This window comes from Rousettus aegyptiacus, unplaced genomic scaffold, assembly GCF_014176215.1.
Source record: "Rousettus aegyptiacus isolate mRouAeg1 unplaced genomic scaffold, mRouAeg1.p scaffold_m13_p_14, whole genome shotgun sequence".
Lineage (NCBI taxonomy): Eukaryota > Metazoa > Chordata > Mammalia > Chiroptera > Pteropodidae > Rousettus > Rousettus aegyptiacus.
The window spans coordinates 42,139,372-42,160,840 of record NW_023416289.1 but is presented as its reverse complement, the minus strand read 5'-3'; the positions used below and the strand labels follow the sequence as shown (position 1 = coordinate 42,160,840).

Below are 21,469 nucleotides of genomic sequence, written 5' to 3'. Positions count from 1 at the left end.
TTCACTTCTCCAGGCTTCAGTTTCCTCATCTGTACAACGGATATAATAATATTTATAATAATAACAATAATAATAATAATGGTGCTGTATTGTGATGATCCAGTGAATCCATATGTGTGAGGTACATGGCACACTGCCCGCATGGCAGACTTCCTATTGGTGTTAACTATTATTGTGACTATCATTTAGAATCATCTTCCAGGCACTTCCTGGCCTGGAGTGACAGCATTCCTAATGGTTAAAAACATGGACGTTTCAAAGAACAAATCTGGTGTTAACATTAACAACGTGTATAGACTTGGAGCACACTTGTCCCTCTCAGCCTCAGTTTCCCCAACTTTAAAATGAATATAGAAATCTCTTTCTCACTAGGCTTCTGTGAGGATGAAATTGAACTGAAGCGTGTGAAGTATTTAGCATAGCTCCTGACATCCAATAATCCTTTCTCACATACCAGTTATTTTCCTGTTTTTGCACAGAGAGGAAAGGGTCTGGCTGACACCTTTAACCTCTGCCCTCCACCCCATAGCAAAGTGGGGGGTGCCATACTTCCCTATGTCTCTGGGCGAGTCTCTGATTCAGCTCAGGGCACCCCCTCCCCTTGCCCAGCTCCCCAAACCGGTCCGGGCCCTTCTAAAGGGCTCATTAAAGGAGAGAGGCCCCTATCTCCATTCCCCTCTTCCTTTCAGGACTCCTAGGGTCTGCGCATCAGGAAGGCGTTTATACATAGGTGACCAGATACACCTGGCCCTCCAAGGGGCAGGAATGGGGTCGCCGGAGGCAAAGCGGGGGTCGCAATGCTGAGTTTTCCGAGGGTGGGGCCAGTGGGGCCGGGATGGCCAGATGCCGCGGCTGCGGGCGGGGCAAACTGGTCGCTCCCTCCTCCCTCGGGAGCTGTCGGACCTGTTGTACCCCCCTCCACTTCCGGGCCGCTGGGGAGGGGGACAGGGCAGCCTCTCTCCTCCCTCTTCCCCAGCTACCTATCCGTCTCGGAGGCAGTAACGACAGCGCCCACGGCGCAGAAGGGAGCTCACAGAAACCTGAGCAGGTGAGGAGGCCGGGGCTGCGGGGAAGGAGAGGGATGGAGACTCGGTCTTCTGGGTCCTCGGGGAAGAAGGAGCCTGGAGTTCGGGAATCTAGCTCTCAGGAGGAGCAGAGGACTCAGACTCCTGATTTGCCCAGAGAAGGACACTGGAAGCCCCGATCCCTGGGTCCCCGGGAGAGGCAGCATGGGCGCTACTCCTTACATTGGGGTAGGAGCCGAGTCTACTGGGCTCCAGGAAGCAGAAGGCAGGAGTCCGAACTCCTGAGTCCCTAAGGAAGAAGGAGATGGGGTCGCTCTAAGGTGGTCCAGGGATTGTGGGGTCCGCTGGGAGGATACAGGGCGCCCCACTGGGTGGGACGGAGAAGCCAGTAGGGGGCGTGCTAGGACCCCAGACTCATTCCGATCCCGCCTCTGAGGGCGTGGCGTCCTAGGAGAGCCATCGAACCCCGCCCCAACAAACTCCAGGCTACGCCCCCGAGATGCTCAGTCCCGTCCTTTGAACTCTCAGGCCCCGCCTCCTGGAGCTCTCCGCGCGCCCGAGCAATCGCACGGAGCGCTCGGGCGCCCCGAGCCACGCCCCACGCTATCAGGCCACGCCTCCGGAGCGCCGGGGCCCGCCCTCCCTGCAGGAGCGTGCCACGGCCATGGGGACGCCCAGCAGCCTCGTCCCGGGGACCCCGCCGCCGCGGGTCCCAGAGTGCGATGCGGAGGTCCAACCCCAAGGGGCTGCCCAGCCCAGGGAGCACTCCAAGGACCCTCGCGAGCAGGAGGTGCCCGAGGCCCCAGCGGAGCTTCCGAGCACCGAAGGAGCTGAGCAGCAGGCGGAAGAAGAGGAAGAAGTGGGAGAAGGCAGCAGCACCGAGAGCAGCCGCGACGCGGGGAGAGACCCGGAGGGCGGGAACCACGGGGGGACTTGGAGCGGTTACAGAGACATCGAGAGCCAGGTACGGAAGACCAGGTAGACAGAGACCTAGAGACAGGGAGACTGGGAGACAAAGACCTAGAAGAGACAGAGACCTAGAGAGATGGGGCTGGAGACACAGTCATAAACCCCAGAACTGCAGGGATGCTCAGAGAAACCGAAATAGAGACAGAGAAATCTTGAGAGAGGGAGATATTCCGAGGGGGAAAGAGCAATTCAGAGACAGAAGAAGAAACGAAGCCCAGAGAAACGGGGAAAGACTCAAGAGACCTAGGGAGAGAGAGGGTGCGATCCGGAGCCTACGAGGACGTGACGCTCAGAGAGTGGGACCTGGTTAGAAAAAGAAACGCCTTCCCTGAGCTGGTTCAGGACCCTCTCCCGGGACGACGAGCCCCTCCTCCTCCAGGGGTCGGGTGGTCACCGGACCAACACCCTCCCCAAACTTGAATAACAGAGACTGTTGTTAGAATGAAAGCGTGGTGGTTGAGTTAGGTGGACACAGACACCGCCCCTTCTCCCCCCCCCGCCCCCACGCGCTGGGGGTTTCGGGTGGGGAATATCTATTTAGTGAGCGGAGGGGCCAGGTCGCTCCACTTGACCACGCCCCCTCCAATCTCAGGGGGAGGCCCCGCCTCCCGTACAGGTCCCGGCCACGACCCCCACACTTACCCCGTCCAAGGAGGGCGTGAGAGGGGCGGCGCAGCGGCTTCGAGGGCAGCAGCTGGAGGCCCTGACACGAGTGGCCCTCATGGAGCAGCGAGTGAAGGAGCTACAGCGCCAGAGGAAGGAGCTGAGGATCGAGGTGAGGCTGCAGACCTGTTGGGAAGTCTAAACCCGACTTACGGGGAACCCGCAAGGCCAGGCTCCCAGTCCTTTCCTCCTTCTGGCTTCAACTCTAGGCCTCCAGCTTTGTCCTCCCTCGGATTCTGGAGTTCAGGATCTCAGGTCCCACCCTCAGACCCAGGGTCCGAGCTCCCAATCCCTTCCTTCCCCAGATCCAGACCTCTGGGCCCCAGCCTTTGTGTTCTCTCTGCAGATGGAGGTGGAGGTGGCCCTGCTGCGCGGCGAGCTGGCTGGGGAGCGAGTGGCCGCTCGGCGGGAGGAGGAGCAGCTCAGGGAGCTGCTGGAGCGGCCGGTGGACACGGAGCAGGCTGGCCGCGACCAGCGGGAGCAGGTTTGTCTGCCCTGCTGGGTCTTCATCACCGGCTTCCTTCCTTCTCGAGAGAGATTTCAGGTGGGGCCCCTGGAATCAGGGCCCCAGGGTTGTCCTTGTTCCCCAAATGGGAATACCTAAGTCGGGATGGGGGACGGTGATGGACAGATTTTCCTGACTTACTGGGGCCTCTTCCTTTGCCCCCTCTCTGCTCTTTTAATGTCATACTGTGAAAAACGTCAACAGAAATAGAAGTCAGTCATCTGCCATGTGGTATGCTCCCTACTTTCCGTAGTAATTAATCTTCGATTTCTTTTTCATATCCCCAATTCGAGTCCCTGTCCTAGTTTTAAAAACCCACCCCAGACATCATATATTTTTTAAAACACTTAAGTTCTTATCTTATAGATAGTAACTCCTTTTTAAAAATATGATCACCATATCATTTTCACACCTTAAGAATTAATAAGTTCTTAATATCGTCTTATTTCCAGTTTTCGTGTTTCCCAGATTGTCTCAAAAACGGCAGTTAACAGTTGGCCATTTGAATCAGGTCCTCAAAAGGCCAGTAGATTGTAATTGGTGGAAATGCCTTGTGCATGTTGTTTCACCTCTAATCGTCCCCGCCCACTGTTGTTTTCCCATAATATTTATTGGAGAAAACAAATCTTCTGTCCCGTGGTCTGGTGGCCTGTGTCCTTTGACTTGTTCCTCTCTTCCTGCATGCAGGTGGTGGGTTAGATGTGCAGGCTGGATCAGATTCAGATGTGCCCCGTGCTTCCCGTGTGCCATGTTAGGGGGTGTCCTCTCTGGTTGTCCAGACCTCAGTGAGGTCGCTCTGATCCCTCCATAATAATCGTTCACTACAGGCTTTAACATCCATTGGTGATTACTGCTTGGATCAGTTAACTCTATAGATTAGAAAACGGTAACTTCGTCATTCTATTAATTTCTCTTTGCCCTTATCTTGTGTGTAGGTTTTGCCTTGGGCGAGGTCCTTGGTCCTCATTTACCCTCAAAGAGCCTATATTTCTCCCAGCCCTGATTTTTCTCCTGTAATCTAGACCTCTCTGTCCTGTTTCTTAGGATACTGGCTCCTCCCCCAGGATGTAGGAATCCGGGCCCCACCCCCTCCTCTCCCAGACCCAGGAGTCCGGGCTCCCAGCCCCCTCCCCCCACAGACCCAGGAGTCCAGGTCTCCCCGCTGCCCCCACCTCCCCCAGACCCAGGAATTCGGGCTCTTCTCATGTACCATAACCAAAGCCAACCTCAGCAACTCCTTTTCCTACATTGTCCCTATCTCTCCCTCCTTTTCGTCACCAGGCCAGAGTCCTGGACCTTGCTCTGTACACCTCCCTATCTCACACCCAAGCCTGTCAGTCAACATGTCTTGTTCTTTCTGCTCCCTGATCCTTTCTCTATTTCCTGTGCATCGCCACTGCCCAGGCCTCAGGTCTCGTCCTCACTGTCTGGAGGACTTGTGGAGGAGCTGGTGTCCTGTAACCCTTCTGCCAGAGGGATGATTCCACACCCAGCTCCTACTCTATCTTTTCAGTCCTTCTGTGGCTCCCTCTTGGCCCAGGGTGAGGGCTCCTCAGCCTGCTCACCTCACCCGACTCGGGCTGTGCCTACCTTTCCACTGTCATCTCCCGCGTGCTCCCCATCTCTTTCTTCCATCTCAACTTCCTCCCTGACCAGAGTTTGCCCCCTAGACTGCTCGTACTTTTCAACTTCATGGTGCATTTACAACATGCTGTTCCCTCTGCCCAAAATGCCTTTCCAGCCCCCTCTAGCTTCCTAGGTCTAAATACTCACCTCAAAATCCTAACATCCAGGAAACCTTGAATTGTTCCAGTAGAAATTGCTCCACCCTCTGGGTTCCTGTAATTTCTGTGTTTTGTTGCCTTGATTGTCCCCAGGCTGTAGCTGGCTATGTCCCCACCCGGAGCCCAGGTGTGACCCCCCTCTGGGTCCCCAATACCAGTCACCCAGCATGGATATGTTTTACATTCATTCATTTCTTGGACAGCTGTTTACCTGCCACCTACTCCGAGTAGGCCAATACGAGAGTGAGCCGGACACCCAGGGTCCCTGCCCTCATGCAGCCCATACCCCAGGCAGGGAGGGGTTGGAGGTCCAGCTGGCCTGGCCCTTGCTGGCCTCTGTTTCTGTCCCCATGCTGAGGTGGAGGTTAAGAACCTGGCTATTCTTTCAGGAGCAGAGGCGGCTGAGCCAAGAGCGGGATCGTGTGGAGCATCTCCGCCGGAGGCTTCAGGAGGCCCAGGGGCAGCTCAGCTCACAGCCAGAGGACCAGCACGAGCGGCTTCTACAGGGGGTGCAGGAGGTGAGGACGCAGCTCAGGACCCAGAAGTCCGGGCCTTCAGTCCCCTAACCCCTAGGACTCCAGTGCAGGTCCTTGGCGCCTCCTCCTCCATTGATGGGGAGGAGTCCTGGCCCCCAGCCCCTGACCCCTCTGAGCCCTAGGGCTTCAGGCCTCCAGCCCTTTTGCACATCTGCCCACAGATGAAGGAACAGCTGGATGTGGCCCAGCGTGCCTACGAGGACCTGGAGTTCCAGCAGCTGGAGCGGGAGAGCCGGCGGGAGGAGGAGGATCGGGACAGCCCTGGGACTCAGGCACCGGACCCCAAGGTCCAGGAACTGCAGGCGAGCATGGCACAGCACAAGGTGAGCCTGGCTGGGCTCGCCTGCCTCCCTCGCGTCACCCCCTGTCTTTTCTACTCCGTGTCCGGCCCTTTCTCTGTCCTTATTCCTACCTTCATCGTGTTCCTCAGAGTAGTAGCTGACGTTTATTGAGAAGTCACTACGTGCCAGGCGCAGCCCTAAACGTTTCATGGTGTTTACTCATTGAATCTGTACAGCCGTCCTAGGAGACACGTCTTAGTTTTTGCCCATTTTGTAAACGAAGAAACTGAAAGTCAAGGTAGTCATGTAACCTTTTCCAAGGTCACTTAGTTTGTGACGGATAGAGCTGGGATTTAAACCGACTCGGTCTTCACCATGACACTGTATGCCTCTCAAACCCTAGTCCAAAAAGGTGCTCCCACAAGCCCTATGTGGGAGCTTCACATTCAAGGTCTTTCAAAGCCTGCTGGAAAATGTGACAGGTTTTCACTATATTTAACACAGAGTTTCCCAGACCTGCAGATTAGGAAGTGCTGATGTGGGTCTCCTTTCTCTATCTCTATTTCTGGCACTTTTTCTCATCACTCTGTCTTTTCCTTTCCTCTGTCTCACACAGTTTCTGTCCATCTGTTCTGTTTCTGTGTTGTTTGCTATCTATCGACATCTGCCTGGGTCCTTCTTTTCTGTATCTGTTATGGTTTGTCTGTCCCTTTCTCTCTTTCTGTTCTCGGCCACTCTCTCTGGGTCTGTGTCTGTGGGTCTCTGTGTATCGAATCCTCCATCCCCTCCAAACTGCCCCAGACCGCCAAAAAGGAACTTAACTCTAGGTCCCCCAGCCCCTCCCAGGCACCCAGGTCTCTGTTGTGGGGTGGAGCACACCCCCAGCTGGTTCTGTGGAAGCCAGGTGGGGACCCTGGAGCAGCAGAGTAACCAGGGTCTGGGGGTGCCCTGCAGCGCCGGATCCAGGTCTTGGAAGAGCAGCTCAAGTCGCTGGGGGAACAGATGGCAGCCGAGAGCCGGGGGCTGAGCCGGAAGAAGGAGGAGGCCCTTCAGGCCCTGACACAGGTAAGTTCTCCCCTATCCCACGGTCTTCCTCCCCCCGGGGTGTGCCATCACCGCCCTGCTGCCCAGACACCTTCTAAAACCGGGGAAGCGGCCGGGATGGCCTCTGATGCCTCACCTTCCCCTAGGAACGAAGCCGGCTGCTGCAGCTTAGCCGCCTTCAGGGAAGCGCTGGTGGAGAGTTTTCGGATCCCACCCAGACCCTCACTAAGGTAGGGGCTTTCGTGCATCTGTTGGCCTCTCCTGCCTCAGGCTCAGGCGTCCAGGCCTTTCGACACCTTCTCCCTTGGGATCCAAGATCCTCAGCCTCTAATCCCTTTAACCCTCAGGACCCAGGAGTTCAGGCCCCCGGCTCCTCCTCAGGGAACCAGCCGTCTCTGCCCATAGTCCTCACTCGTGCTGAGAGACTGGACACTAAGACCACATTCTAGCTCTCTCGTGACCTTGAGCCTTTGTTTTCACATCTGAGAAATGGGCTGGCACCAGAGCCAAGGGCCAGAGCATCTGGGAACTGGTGGGTTCTCTGCGATCCTTCCCTCTCCCGTTAACCTTCACCCATCTCCCGCAGCTCCTGTTCACCCAGAAGACAGACCGCCAGTTGCTGGTGCTGCAGGACCCTGCTGCCCACACGGCTGCCTCCACCTCCTCCTGCCTCTTCTCTGTGCACAGCTCCCTCCAGGTGCCTCCCCCACCATCTCACTTGTCACTGTCACTGTATCTCCAGAGCTCCCACCGTGGCTCTCTCTGCTGTGGGGAGCATGGGGCTGAGGGAGGGTTGATCCAGGAGTATTTTTATCTTTATCTTAAAGTTCCAGCTTTATTATTATTATTTTTCTTTCGTCTGCCTCACACCCCGCCCCTCCCCTGGAGAAATGGGAGCATATGCACCTGGGAATAAGTCTCAGAAACCACCAAACAGGGATAATTGATAAGAAGGCCTCCCCTGCACCTCTCCCCCCGAGAAGCAGCACAACTTGATTATTGAGTACCCTTTCCAGATCTTCTGAAAACTAGGGGTCCCAGCTTATTAATGAGTTAAAAGATTTCATGGGTTGTTACTAATTTTGTTTTTAATAAGATAGGGTAGACAATGGCAGAGTGCTGTGCATGAGGTAGGGGTCCATATTAGATGAAAAAGTTTTGTTTTAGTTGTGTGGATGGGAGTAAGCGCTCAGAAATTGGTAGCTCTTGTTAGATCATGGAACCATTTTTGCAAAAATGGGTATATTAGCTATGAGTTAGCTTTTATTTTCTAACTTGTCACTGTGTCATGGAAATTGTTTCCCATTGATACATTCAGAGCTGCCTCATAATTTTGAATGACTCTATAGTAATAACAATATAAACAATAACAATAATGCTAATGACAAATAATATTTACTGAGTCTTCATAGTGTGCCAGGCACTGCTTTAAATGCTTCACACGGTTCATTCATTCAGTCTTTGCAACAACTATGTGAGCTAGATTCTTACCTTTTGTTTGTAGGTGAAGAAACTGAGGCCGAGAAGTGAAGTTGCTTAACTGGCTCGTATGTGGCAGAGCTGGGATTTGAACCCAGGCAGTCTGTTTTCAAAGCCTGTGCTCCCAACTGCTCTGGGCTTCTGTGTGGACACAATGCTACACAGGGCCACTGAGCTGGCCTTCCTTCTGCGGATGGCAATTTGAGTTTTTCGTGGTTTAAACAATGCGGTTGTGAAGATACACATCTGTCTTTGTACAGACAATAATAACATAAATTAATATTATTATATCGTCCTACACATATATCACATATAACATGTAATATGCAATGTATTATATTCTTTCTTATTAATTAACATAATCATTTTTAGAGCTTAATGCAGGCCAGGGTCTGCTCAAACTCTTTTTATCACTCAGAACCGTATGGAATTGCTATTATTTAGAGGTGAGAAACAGTAAGATACTGGCAACTTGACATGGTTCAGCCTAATATATATATTATGCATATAATATCTATATGTATGAAATGACATATATTCAAGTATACGTTGCATAATTTATAAATATATAATTAGTGAATATATATGACATATTTGGGAAATTATATAATGAAAATATATCATTTCATTTTGTGCTCAGAAGAATCTGCAAAAATAGGTCCTATTATTATCTGGGTAAAGGGCGAGCAGATCTTCTGTCTGGGAAATTAACTTTCTAGCTGGTTCCCTGGAAGCCTGTTAAAGGTGGAGTGGCAGCTGGGTTGCCAGGCAACCCTACTTACAGTAATTATAACCCTTATAAGGAAGTTGCTTATCTTTAAATACTTGGTAGGATGGCTTGTCCATTCCTATGGAGCTGTTACCTGAGATAGTGGCTCCTGTGGACACAGGGCTTCTAAGGCCAGGTGGATCCTGTCCCCACCGATGTGGATCTCATACCCACCTTGCACCTGGGTGTCACCTGGCAGGCTGGACCAGGCCTCTGTACAACCTCACTCATTTAATCTTTGCATCATCCATGGCAGGGTGGCGGGCCGTCACCCACTTAGCAGACGGGGAATCTAGTCGAGAAGAGAAATGACCTGCCAAAGTCACATACCCAGTAAGTGGCAGCACTAGGTCTGAACCAATTCTGCCTGTGCCTTTCAGGAGACAAGGTGTTCTAAGAGTCCTTGAGAGTCCAAGCGGGCAGCGTGCTCGGCGCTGCTGCAGAGGGAGCGTCGGGACCCCGCAGGAGAGCGTAGGGAGTATCGATTGACTCAGCCAGATAAACACAAACGAATAGCTGAATGAATGCATGAATCAACAACTTGTTCCTCCTTGTCCCTTCTCTCTCCCTCCAACTCCTACTGAATCTTCAGCTTCTCGTCATCTTTTCCAGGATCACATGTTCAGTTACCTACCTGTCCTGCCACTTCCCAGCTGGCGGAACTTTGCTATCTCACCATTCCTCAGTCTACTTACTTGCAAAATGGGAACAATAACAGCACTTACTGGTTAATGATTGAAGTGCTTGTTGGGGTGCCTGGCCCACAGTAGGTACTCAGTGAGTGCGGGCTGCTGGTACTCTGATGGTAATTACAATGATCAGCACTATCATAATTAGTATCATTCTTTTTCCATCTACTCTCACTCTCATCTCTGTTTTTTTGTGACCATATACCAGCTTCCTCACTGATGTCTCCATCTTGTTTTTTGGCTCCCAAGGATCCATTCCCCACGCAACAGCCAGAGTGATCTTGATCCCTCCCACTTTAGTCCTCTCTTCAGTGGCCCTGGGCCTCCTCATTGTGGCCCACCTGCCCGGCGTGATCCGGTCCCTGGCCACCTCTCACCACTCATTCACATACTCTCACTGCTCAGCTGCAGGAGTACTGACCTGCCAACATGCCACACTTGTTCCTGCCTCAGGGCATTTGCACTTGCTGACCCTTCTACCTGGTACCTCGTACCTCGTAGTCTTCCCTGGCCAGCTCTTACCCTTGGACCTTAGGGTCAGTGTCCACAGGCTGTCCCTGGTCTTCCCGTTGGAGGTTCATCCTCTTCGATAACAACCTAGTCTCTTTGCTCCCAACAATTTTTAATGATACCTTTATTTGTACGATGGCTTATGCAATTTCTACAACATAAGTGCCGTGCAGACCAGGCTCGGGGCCATCTTGCCCACTCGTTTCCCCAGTGCCAAGGTCTCAGGTCTCTCTCAGGAGGTGCTGGGAATATTGGTTGATTGAAGGAAAGAACAGGAATCCGGGCTTGGTCTCCTCCCTGTGAAGGGGAGCAGACTCTTCCCAATTCTTAGGGTGTTCAGGAGCTTAACCAGATCTGCAGAGGGCCAGGCTCACTGTGAGGTTCTTAAGGAGCACTTGGTGAATATTGATTCTTATTTCTTAAAACTTACTAAAAATGATACAGGTATAGGAAATGACATCAAACACATGCTCAGCTTAATTATTTATGTGGGAACACTCCAGTAACTGCCGCCTGTGTTAAGATATAGACCTGGAAGCCACCGATAAAAGCTTACCCCAACCCCCCTCAATGACCACCCGACGCGCCCCCCTGCCCTCTAAGAATAACCACTAGCCTGTCAGTTAAGTATCTATCCATACGCACTGTAGTTTAGTTGTGTGCGTGTGGTTGTATGCTTTAAGTCTCCTTTAGTCTAAAGACTTCCCCTCCATTTCTTTTTTTATCCCCGTTGCAAATTTATTTAGTGAAGAAAATAGATGGTTGTCTGTAGAGTTTCCCAGGCTGGGCTTGCCGATTACATCTGTGGGGGTCATCGTCACCTCCTTGGCCTCTTTATTTCCTGTAAAGTTGGATGTCCAGGCCTGAGCACATGCAGCTTCAGCATTTTGCAAGTCTTCCTGGGGCGCTGTCTGTTTCTCTCTTAGTGGCATCAGCATCTAGATCCACTGATGCTTTAGGAGTTGCAGGTGGTAGAATTCCAGGCTGTCATCCTTTTTTTATTTGCTGATTGAAATATGGCTATTAAGAGGACTTGCTTTTGTTTACTATTTGGGTATGATTTCTGTAGGAAATCCAGTGGAAATGCTTGTTGGTTTTACTTTATTCACTTGCCTTCAAAATCAAATTGGTTCTCTTGCATCCTCTGAGGTAACCAAGTCGATTTTTCCTTTACAGTTATTATTAACTCATGGATTAAATATATTTGATGAGCTATAACCTACATCAGTGAGTAACAGTGGTGGTGCTTGAATTATACAACTTTTTAAAAATTATTTTTTATTATCCATGCAGAGCTATTGGTGTTTTTCTTTTAAAAATGATTTCCGTTTTATTTCTCTATTACTCTCAAATAAGCTTATTTTTATTTTTTGGTAACTTTATTTTGAAATAATTTAAGACTTACAGAAAATTGGCAGAACGGATAGAAGGAATTCTTGTATAGCTGTCGTTCAGATTCTGCGATTAACATTTTACACATTTGACTATATTATTCTTTCTCTGTCTCTGTGTCTGTACACATACACACACACAGACACACACTTCATTATTCTTTTCTGATGCATGATTCCCTTTTACCCCTAATTACTTCTACCTTTATTACCTAAGGTCAAGGCTGTTCTCATACACAGTGCAGTGATCAAATTCAGGAAACTGACATTGAGTCAATACTATTGAAACCCACAGATCTTATTCATATTTTGTCAGTTTGTACCACTGATGTTTTCTAGCCAAAAAAAAATTTAAAAATTTTCTGGTCCAGGAATACAGGTTGCATTGAGTTGTCATGTTTATTTTTTTAAAAGCTAACATTTTCCTCATTCAAAGTTCAAAGGATCTGAGAGGATATTCAGAGGAAAGGCTCCCCCACCATTATTTCTATCCATTAGCTTCATCTGCTAGGGGTAGCTGGGGTGACCAATCTTGTGTCTTCCCAGAGATAGTCTGTGTTTATATAGTCCGTCATGTGTATACTCTGCCCCTCTTTTTATGCAGAGGTAGTATATTCTTCACACTTGCTATATTATTCTGTACTTCATTTTATCTTGAAGATTATTTTCTCCTTGGATAGAAAGAACATCCTCCTCCTTTTACTATATATGCTGCAGAATTTTCCATGGTGTGGATGATGCCTGGTTTATGTACTCTGATCCCTTCTGATGGGCACTTAGGTATCTCCAGGCTTCTGTGAGGAATAACCTTGAACTCAGGTACTTTTGCACAGGTATGAGTGTATCTATAAGATACAGTCCTACAGGTAGAATTGAGGCTCAAAAGTTTTTGCATTTCTCATTAAAAAAAATGAAAGCAAAATTGGCCTCTCTAAAGTTTGTTCCAGTAGAACCCCCCACACCCTGGCTCTGTGGGAGAGTGTCTGGATTTCCTACATCTCCACCACAAATAAAGAGAGCTTTATTTAAAAATCAGTTTAACCATCCAATTCACCATTTAAAGTGTACAGTTCATTGTCTTTAGTATATTCACGGAGTTGTGTAACTGTCACTACAATTTTAGAGCATGTTCATTACCCCCCAACACCCTGTTTCCTTTAGCCATCACCCCTCAGTTCCCCCCCTCGCCCCAGCCTCTGGCAACCACCAATCTACTTCCTGTCTCTAGATTTGCCTGTTCTGGACATTTCACTGTGTGCTCCTCTGTAACTGGCTGCTTTCGCTCAGTATCATGTTTATAGTAGCTTTTAGATCTGTGCCAATTAGTGGTTTTACTTGGCAGTTCTCTGACTTCCGGTTGAGATTGAACTTCTTATGTATTTTCAGGGCTCCATCGGCCTCCAGAGGACTGGAAGCCTGTCCAGGAAGAGGGGAGAGAGACTGAGCCAGAGGGGATCCCCCCGACCTCTGTCCCTCCATTGTACTGGTGAGGACCCTCCCAACACCACCCCCTTCTTCCCCCATCACCACCCTTCCTGCATCACAGGATGGGGGGACCTGGCATGGATGCCTGTTAGGGAGAAGTGGAGGGGCTGGGGCAAAAGAGAATCTCACCACTAGCCCTACTGCTTCTCGCCCAGGACCCCTGGAGGCCTCGGCCCTCCAACCAGCAGCAGGAGACTCTGAGAGACACCCTCTCTATCAGCTGCTGAACTGTGGCTCCGGAAATAGGTGAGACATCAGGGAGAAGGTGGGGAGATGGGAGGAGGAGGCTGGGCCACGGGAAACCAGCCCTAAAAAACCAGCCCTAATCGCTGTTCCCTCCTCCCAGCTGTGGGGCCGTCCACCCAGACATCGCCCGCATGGAGCGGCTCCTGCAGCAGGCTATGGCTGAGCGGGAGCGATTGCTCAAGGCCAGGGTGAGACCCCGGGTCTTCTTCCCTCAGAGCAGGAGTCCAGGCCCCCAGCCCCCTCCTTCCTCAGGCCCTGGGGGCCCAGCCCCCGCCCCTCATTTCACAGCCCCTCCTCTCCCAGATCCAGAAGTCCAGGCCCCCAGGCCCTCCTCCCCAGACCCAGGAGTCCGAGTCCCCAGCCCCTCCTTCCTCAGGCCAGGAGGCCAGTACATTTTCCCCACATCTCACTGCTTAGCGTCATCCTCATTGACTCCATCCTGAATCCACAGGAAGGGACGAGAAGGAGCACAGAAGGTTCCTCAGGCCCCGCCGTTCCTGCCATCACGGTCAGTCCTGCCCCTACCCTCAGCCCACCCCTCCCCTGCTCCGTTTCACACCCTGGCCTCTGCCCTTTCTCATCTCACCCTTTCCTCTCCTCCAGTGGCACAGAAAAGTGTCCTGGGCTTGCCAAGGGAAGCTAAACTAAAAGAAACCTAGTTTTTGTTCTTGTGTGGTCTTCGGGTGACATGTTCTACTTCTCTGCGCCTCAGTTTCCTCTTCTGTGAATGGGTGACAATGTCAGCAGTTACTGAAAAGTGAGGGCAACTATATCCTGTGGCTTTTGAAAATGGTTGAAAATTTTGTTTTATTTATCTATTTTTGTTTCTTTTAAAAGACTTTTTATGACAGAGTTATTCAAGCATATGTCGTAGTAGAAGGAATAGATTAATAATCCCCAATGTGCTCACCACACAGCTTCAGCGTTTATCAGTCGTGACTCTCGTTTTAATTGCCAGTTTTGTTTTACTGACCCCAGACCCACTTCCTACTCTGCAGTGGAATATTTTAAAGCCAGTTCTAGCTATTGTATCATTTCATCCAGACCTCACTATGTATCTCCAGTAGTTAAGTACTTTTTAATATAAAAATCCTAGGGTCATACCATCTCAGACTATTAATAATTCTGTAACATCATAACACATGGTCCACAGTCACATTCCCCTAATTGTCTCCAAACTGTCTCTTTATGATTGTTCATTTGACTGTGACTTTGTAGCCAAACAAAGTGCACACAGTGCATTTGGTTAAAATGTCTCTTAAATCTCTGACATTGAGCACTCTCTCTTCTCCACTTTTTTTTTAATGCTATTTTTTCATGGGAAAAAATTGAATCATTTATCCTGTAGAGTTTCTCACATTCTAGATTTAGCTGATAGCTCCATATTAAACTCATTTTTACCTCCACTAATAGCATGCATACATTTTCGTTGTAAAGAACATGACAGTGACAGTATGGGCAAAGTGAAGGTCACCTTGAGCCCTCCCCATTGCACCTGTGGAGACACAGCTGTTCTCTGTTGTTAAGGACCCTTCGGATCTTTTTATGCTTTTCCAGGTGCACTGATCTAATCATACTTTGTGAATTTATCTTTTCCTGGAAACAAGCACATCGTTCCCAACCTGCTTTTTGTTTTCCCAACCATCTGTCCTCTCTGTATTCATTTCAACCTACATTTATGGGGTGCCTACTGTGTGGTGGCTGCTGGTTACTGTAGTGAGCAAAATGACAATCCCCACCCTCCCAGCCCTCTGGGAAGCTGGCATTTAGTGAGGGAGAGGGACAAAAGGCAGCATCGGTAAGTGAGAAAAGGTACCGGTCAGGCGCTAATAAGAGCCAGGGAGCTGAGTAAGGCAGGGAGGGTGCTGGAGCCTCTGGGTTGTCAGGCCTGAGTTCTGGCTCATTAAAAATGAAGCCGTCCTGCTTGCTGGGCTCATCATTTATTAAACAGTCCCTGGTGTGTGCAGTGCTACACCCCAGGCTGCCTTCTCGTGCTCACGAGCAAGTGTGGCTCCAGGATTCGCACCTGGAAGTGGATGCTGGGCTGGAGAGCTTGACGACCGTGAGCTTGTCCTTGAGGCAGCCCCATGAGGAGGGTACCATGATAACCCCCAGGTTCGGTGCAGGGAAACAGGCTCTGGCGAGAGGCAGGGGTGACGTGGGGGTGACGTGGGTGGGCAGGGGTGGGACTGAGAGTCTCGAGCCCAACCCTGCTCTTCCCGATCGGCCCAGCTCCGTCATGTCCTACCTGGGTGACCTTGGTGAGTCTCTTCCTCTCTAGGAGCTTCAATTTCCTCATCTGCCAAATGGGGACAACAGTGGTGCTTTGGGAGAGGAAATGAGATCGCTGTGATCGATTGGCATGGTGCCAGACACACTGGGGGACCTTCCCATACACGCTGGTGATCAGTAGTATTACTATGGATTAGGCAAGATGACTCATATTCCAGGCCCCAGTGGGTGTCCTCTCACTTGTCCCTGTCCCTCTCGTGCATTCCCCCTCCTCCACCTCATCCACCCCGACCCTTCGCCTCCTCCCCACTGTCCCCTACCTCCATCCAATGAGTCTATTTCTCATTCCTTCTTTCTCTGGCCTCGCTTCAGTCTTCTCAGGCCTCAGTATCCAAAGTGAGATCCGTAGACCACCGCGGATCGTGCCATTCTTTGCAGAGATCATTCAGGAAGAGCAGGCACAATCAGGCCGAGCCTGATAACAGTGCACATTTCCACACCTTTAACTCTTCTCCTCTTAGGGCCACCTGAGATGGCTATTCTGCCTGGTGCATCCTGGCTCAGTTGACTCTGGCTGTGTGACTTGGGCCTAGCGACTTAGCCTCTCTGAGTCTCGGTTTCCACACTTGTAAAATGGGTGTAGTGATGTACTTATTTTAACCCCCAAAAGAGTTTGAGGAAGCAGACGGATTACCCCTATATAGGGCTTAACACAGGTGATGGTTGCTACTTTAATCACAACAAGAATAATATCAACACTAATAATAATAGAAATGGTGCTCTCATCTATAGATCACTTACTACTTGGTCCCTGTTTTACAGAGGCAGTATATGAGGGTCCCACTTTGGGGTCCCTCACCTCTCTGACATGCCTCTGGTGTTCCAGGGTGAGCTCTGGGGGCAGGAAGCCCGGGGTTCGAGGCTCAGCTGTGCCACCTAGAAGCTCTGGGTGACCTTGGCTAGATCACATCATCTCTCTGTACCTCACTTTGCTCACCTGTAAAATAGGGTGCATAGTAGCCCTGTCCTAGGGCTAGGGGCAGGGAATCAAGGAGTTGATACTGGCAAAGCCTGGGCAGTTTTACAGTCAATAAATGTAGCTGTCAGGTTCATTATCATGGTCATCATTGTTACTATTATTCTTTGAAGGCTGGGGCAGGCCTTCTGTGTGAGCTGCCATGACCGGCTCCCCTGGGGGCCCCAGGCTGCAGGACCCCTTCCTGACCCCATGTAGTCAGCTGCCCCATTTCTTTCCCCCAGGCCCCGCCCACACCCATGCCCCCACACTGCTGTCCTGGCCCCCGGGTCCTGGATCTCCGGCAGCACCTGGAACGCTGGGGCCACAACCCCGAAAGCTGTCCGCACCTCCAGGTGTCTGGGGGCTGCTGCCGCGGGCCCCTGGTGAAGATGGGTGGCCGCATCAAGACCTGGAGGAAGCGGTGGTTCTGCTTTGACCGCCAGGCCCGCCGCCTGGCCTACTACGCGGGTAAGCCGGGCCTTCATGCTGTGGCTCCCAGGACCCCGGAGGAGTCTGCTCCGGAGGCCTTCCCCAGTCATCGAGGTCCCGGCCCCTACCCTCCTCTCTCGGGCCCGCACTCCCCACTTGTCCCAGGGCCCAGGAGTTTGGTCCCCTAGCTCCTTCCTTTACCACAACGCAGGGGTCTGGGCTCACAGCTCCCTCTTCCTCTGGGATCCCAGGAGTCCAGGTCCCCACCCCCTTCTTTAGAATTCCAGAATCTTAAACCCTCAGCCCGCCTCAGTAACGTGGATAACAGTTTTGTGTAATTCCAGCTCCCCAGACCCCTTTTCCTAGACACCCAGGAGGCGTCAGAACAGGCATTGTCAATGCCCGACCCCATCCCAACACCCCGGAGTCCTGGCCTCTGGCGCCTTTTCTCTAGAGGAATCAGTGCTTCTGACCTCTCCTGGAGTTCCTTCCCTTCTCAAGGACCAAGGCACTTGGGAACCTGGGATTCCAGCCCCATTCCCCAGTCTTGTCCCGTCTCCACTCCTGTCTCCCATTTAGCACAAACATTCACTTACCTCCCAACCTTCAGACTGTCACCATGTTCTTTAACCCAACCAGTTTTGGGACTTGGGCCCAGTTCCTCCTACCCGGAGACACACACACACACACACACACACACACACACACACACACACTCACTCACTCACTCCTCTCACTGGCTCTGTTTCTCTTTCACCTCCTTCCATCAGACAAAGAAGAGTCCAAGCTCAAAGGTGTCATCTACTTCCAGGCCATTGAAGAAGTCTATTATGACCACCTACGCTGTGCCTTCAAGGTGAAGCCCCCACTTGGTGCTGCCCTTCCTCCTGGTCAGAGCCCCTTTCAGTCAAGCCTTAGCTTGTCCCCAGGAAGGGCCACCCACAGCCCCCACTGTCAGGGAACTCCATCTGTCACAGGGGATGAACAGGTTATTTCACTGCAGGGACCAAAAATTAAGAGCTTAGTCTCTGGCTCCCAGATGCTGTTACTGTTCTTAGAGCAAACGACTTAGAGCAAAAACTGGGCAAACTCTGATGCCAAGCTGGGCATGGATGCAGAGGGCAGGGTGAGGGCTGGCACAGCCTGGGAGCATCTAGAAGAGACGGTGGTTCCAGCTTCTGCCTGCAGTCGCCAAGTGGAAATGGACCCCATGTCACATTATGTTAATTTTTCCTTGGAAGACTCAGGAATTGGAACTTTTATAACAGTGCAGTGCCAGAAATTTAAATGTTGGCAACTGATAACAATGTTTAGAAAGAGCTGTGGAGAGCAACCAGTTGGAACATCAGGAAAGTGACTTCCTTTTGCCAGCCTTAGTTTTCTCACCTGCAAAAGGGGCACACCTCAACCCGTTTCCTGAGTTAAGAAGGTTAAAGACAGATCATGGATGAGCGTAAGGGATTTACTGAATTCAGACTTGGCACATAAATACTGGATGGGATTATAGACACCAGCTTTCCCCAGTTACAAATCAGGGAGACCCTACATTTTGGGGAAGAGAAATTTAAATGGTAAAATTTCTAACATAGGAGAAAGTAAGCTGGGAGAAGGGAACATGAGTCTGTTTAAATTCTTCTTGCTCCCCAAATTATAAGCCCATTCTTGGGTTAATTCATTTAATCCTCATAATTCGATGGGGTAGGTAGCATTATTTAGGAAGACAGATAGGGAAACAGATTCGGAGAGTTTAAGTAACTAATTTGTCCAATGCCACGCAGCCTAAGTAGCAAGGCTGGGATTTGAACCTTTGTGTTCTCTTAACCACCTCCACTCCAACGCTTACAACAGAGCCCCAACCCTCGCCTGACTTTCTGCGTCAAAACCTACGAACGCCTTTTCTACATGGTGGCGCCGAGCCCCGAGGCCATGCGCATCTGGATGGACGTCATTGTGACTGCGGCTGACGAGAACCACGCCCCCTGACCCTTACGGGAACCACGCCCCCTGAGTGGCCCCACCCCGTTGGGGGACGTCCCAGCGAGGCCCCGCCCACCGCCAGGGCAGTCTCGTTGGAACTCTCCCGGGAATTCTGCAGGCGCTGCGGCTCGGCTGGCCTGAGCCTCACATTCCTGGGCTGCAGGTGCCTTCCCGTGCCGGGAAGCCAGCCCCTGAGGCCTGCGCAGGAGGAAGAGTGTGGAGGCGGGAAGGAACTATTTATTGGTGCTCCTGAGATACCTAATTAAACGTGAAGGAACAACTGGTTGCTGTGGTTTCCAGTCCAGGCGTCTGGGGCCCCTTGGCCCTTAGGCAGGACAATCAAGTCATGGGTACTCTGAGAGCCAAACGCCCCACAACTGGTTCTCCCCTCCTTGAGAATGAGGGCTGTAGACTCTAAGGTCACCGCTGGGAGAGAGGGGTGGGGAGGCATGCGTCCTTAGCCTTCGGCAATTTTGTTTTTTTTTGGTTTGCGGGCCCATCTGCCTCCACCTTTTTTGATTTGACTGGGCTCTTGTCAATTTCTGGGGACACCTACGCTTCTGCGCTCTGGGCCTTGGCACGTGTTATTCTCTCTGCCTGGCCCGTAACCAGTCGGCCCCTCTCTGAGTTTGGAAGTTCTTCCCGACTACCCAGGGCTGAGTCAAGCACCCACCATTGAGCTCCCCTGTCCCATCCCAGAACACCCTGGGTCATCACTGGTGATGGATCTATGTCTTTATAGACTGGGAGCTCCATGAGGGCAGAGCCTAGTCACAGCAGTGAGGGTTCTCCTGGTCACTACCGTTGTCCCCAGCACCACCAGACATTTCATTCCATGAAAGTAAAAATAAAGCTCTTTTGCCTCTCAGTCTTTGTACATACAGTTCCCTTTGCGTAGGCTCCTTTCTCTACTACACCAGCTCCTACTCATCATTTAGGTCTTGGAGGTTTCCTTCTCCAGGAAGCCCTCCCTTATTCTCCTGGTTGAGTCAGATGCTGCTTCTGGGCTTCCCAGCCTAGCCCTGATCACCCATAATGCCCTGGGCTGCTCTGGGTCATCACTGCTGTTGAGTGTGTCTCCCATGCTGGGCGGTAGCACCAGGAGTCAGGGACAGGGGCTGTCTTGGTCACTACTGAGTTTTTGATACACAGCAAAGGACCTAGTGCAAACTGAGTATCGAGGGAAAGTCTGATGGTTGAATAGATTGATGAGGAAGAGATATTGAGGACTGGGAACAGTGGCGAACAGTCAGACATTAGAACACTATCCTTTAGGTCTGAGCCAAGGTGTCCCCTTCAAGCAGTAGTCTCTGCTCTCTAGGCTGGGTCTGGTTTCTATATTGGGACTCCACAGTCCCCTGGGCTCCCTCGCTGCAGCCCTGACCACTCTCGGCTGTCACTGTGTGGAGACAGGTCTTTTCTGGAATGAGAGATTCAGTCCATCTGGTTCCCATTTCCTCAAGACCTGGGTGTCCTGCCTGTCCTGTCCTCAGATTCCTTGAGGATCGAGATGTGGTGCTTCTGAGTCCTGGGAATGCAGACACCCTGGTCCCCATGCCCGCAGGGTTCCCAGGTGTCCCTTGGCTTCCACCTCCAGGTGTGACAGACATCTGCCTTCTTGGATCAATTCTCCCAGCCCCTCTGCAAACTGGGCTCCCACTGGGACCAGCTTTGTGGCATGTGACCAGTGTAATTGATAGATCTCTGTGCCCAGAAGAGCCTTCTTGAGTCTAATGCTCTGTGGTTACCACCTGGAAATACTTGATTTTGTATTTGAGAGAGAGAAGGGGAGAGAGAGAAAGAGAGAAAGAGTGTGTGTTTAGGCAAGGCAACCTTTGGTTGACCTCACAGATTGCAAGGACCTTGTCAGCTTACAATCCCTTATTTTTTATTTTTTACGCCTGGTCTTCCTAGATGGTCTCCCATCCAAGTGCTAACCAGGCCCAACCCTGCTTAGCTTCCGAGATCAGACAGGATTGGGCTTGTTCTGGGTGATGTGGCTGTAGATAAGTTTGTGTTTTGTAAATGAAGTCTGAAGAGACATGGAACATGAGCTGGGGTGACCTCACACAAGGTTCCTCTTCCTGACCACTACCACCCTCCAGCTTCAGCAGGGCTGGGGTGCCCACTTGTGCCTCATGGCATTTCAGGGTGGGACATGGCAGCGGGCAGCTGGGGAAGAAGAACCCAGCAATCAAGTTGCTTTAGTTTGGGAGCAAGGTCTCTAGGCACCTATGAGGGTCTGTGCTAAGTCCATGAATATCCCTGTGCCCAAGGGAACATAACATCAAACACCATGAGGGGTTGAGAGAGATGACAGAAGAAAGAAAGCATTTATATTTAGTACCTTTAACGGCACTCTTTCCCATCTTTTGAACTGGAACCCCGTATTTTCATTTTGTACTGAGCCCGCAAATTATGTAGCTGGCACAGCCCC

The 21,469-nt window shown here is 51.1% G+C and overlaps 1 protein-coding gene across 2 annotated transcripts; it reads left to right on the top strand.

The window, feature by feature from the left end:
* Positions 1 to 889: 889 nt before the first annotated feature.
* On the top strand, positions 890 to 19,900 carry PHLDB3 (pleckstrin homology like domain family B member 3). 2 transcript variants are annotated; one of them, XM_036231687.1, is made up of 15 exons: positions 890 to 1,048; positions 1,554 to 1,989; positions 2,587 to 2,769; positions 3,004 to 3,141; positions 5,336 to 5,464; positions 5,644 to 5,805; positions 6,718 to 6,828; positions 6,954 to 7,037; positions 13,032 to 13,131; positions 13,286 to 13,376; positions 13,477 to 13,564; positions 13,828 to 13,884; positions 16,869 to 17,094; positions 17,826 to 17,911; positions 18,904 to 19,900. In XM_036231687.1, exons 2-15 carry the CDS (start codon positions 1,690 to 1,692, stop codon positions 19,036 to 19,038), a joined length of 1,890 nt encoding a protein of 629 aa, XP_036087580.1. In that variant the 5' UTR covers positions 890 to 1,048; positions 1,554 to 1,689; the 3' UTR covers positions 19,039 to 19,900. The 2 variants fall into 2 exon arrangements, with proteins under 2 accessions (XP_036087580.1, XP_016003172.2); XM_016147686.2 differs by lacking the exon at positions 890 to 1,048 and adding an exon at positions 7,394 to 7,504 and having other exon boundaries at positions 1,657 to 1,989.
* The last annotated feature ends 1,569 nt before the right edge of the window (positions 19,901 to 21,469 follow it).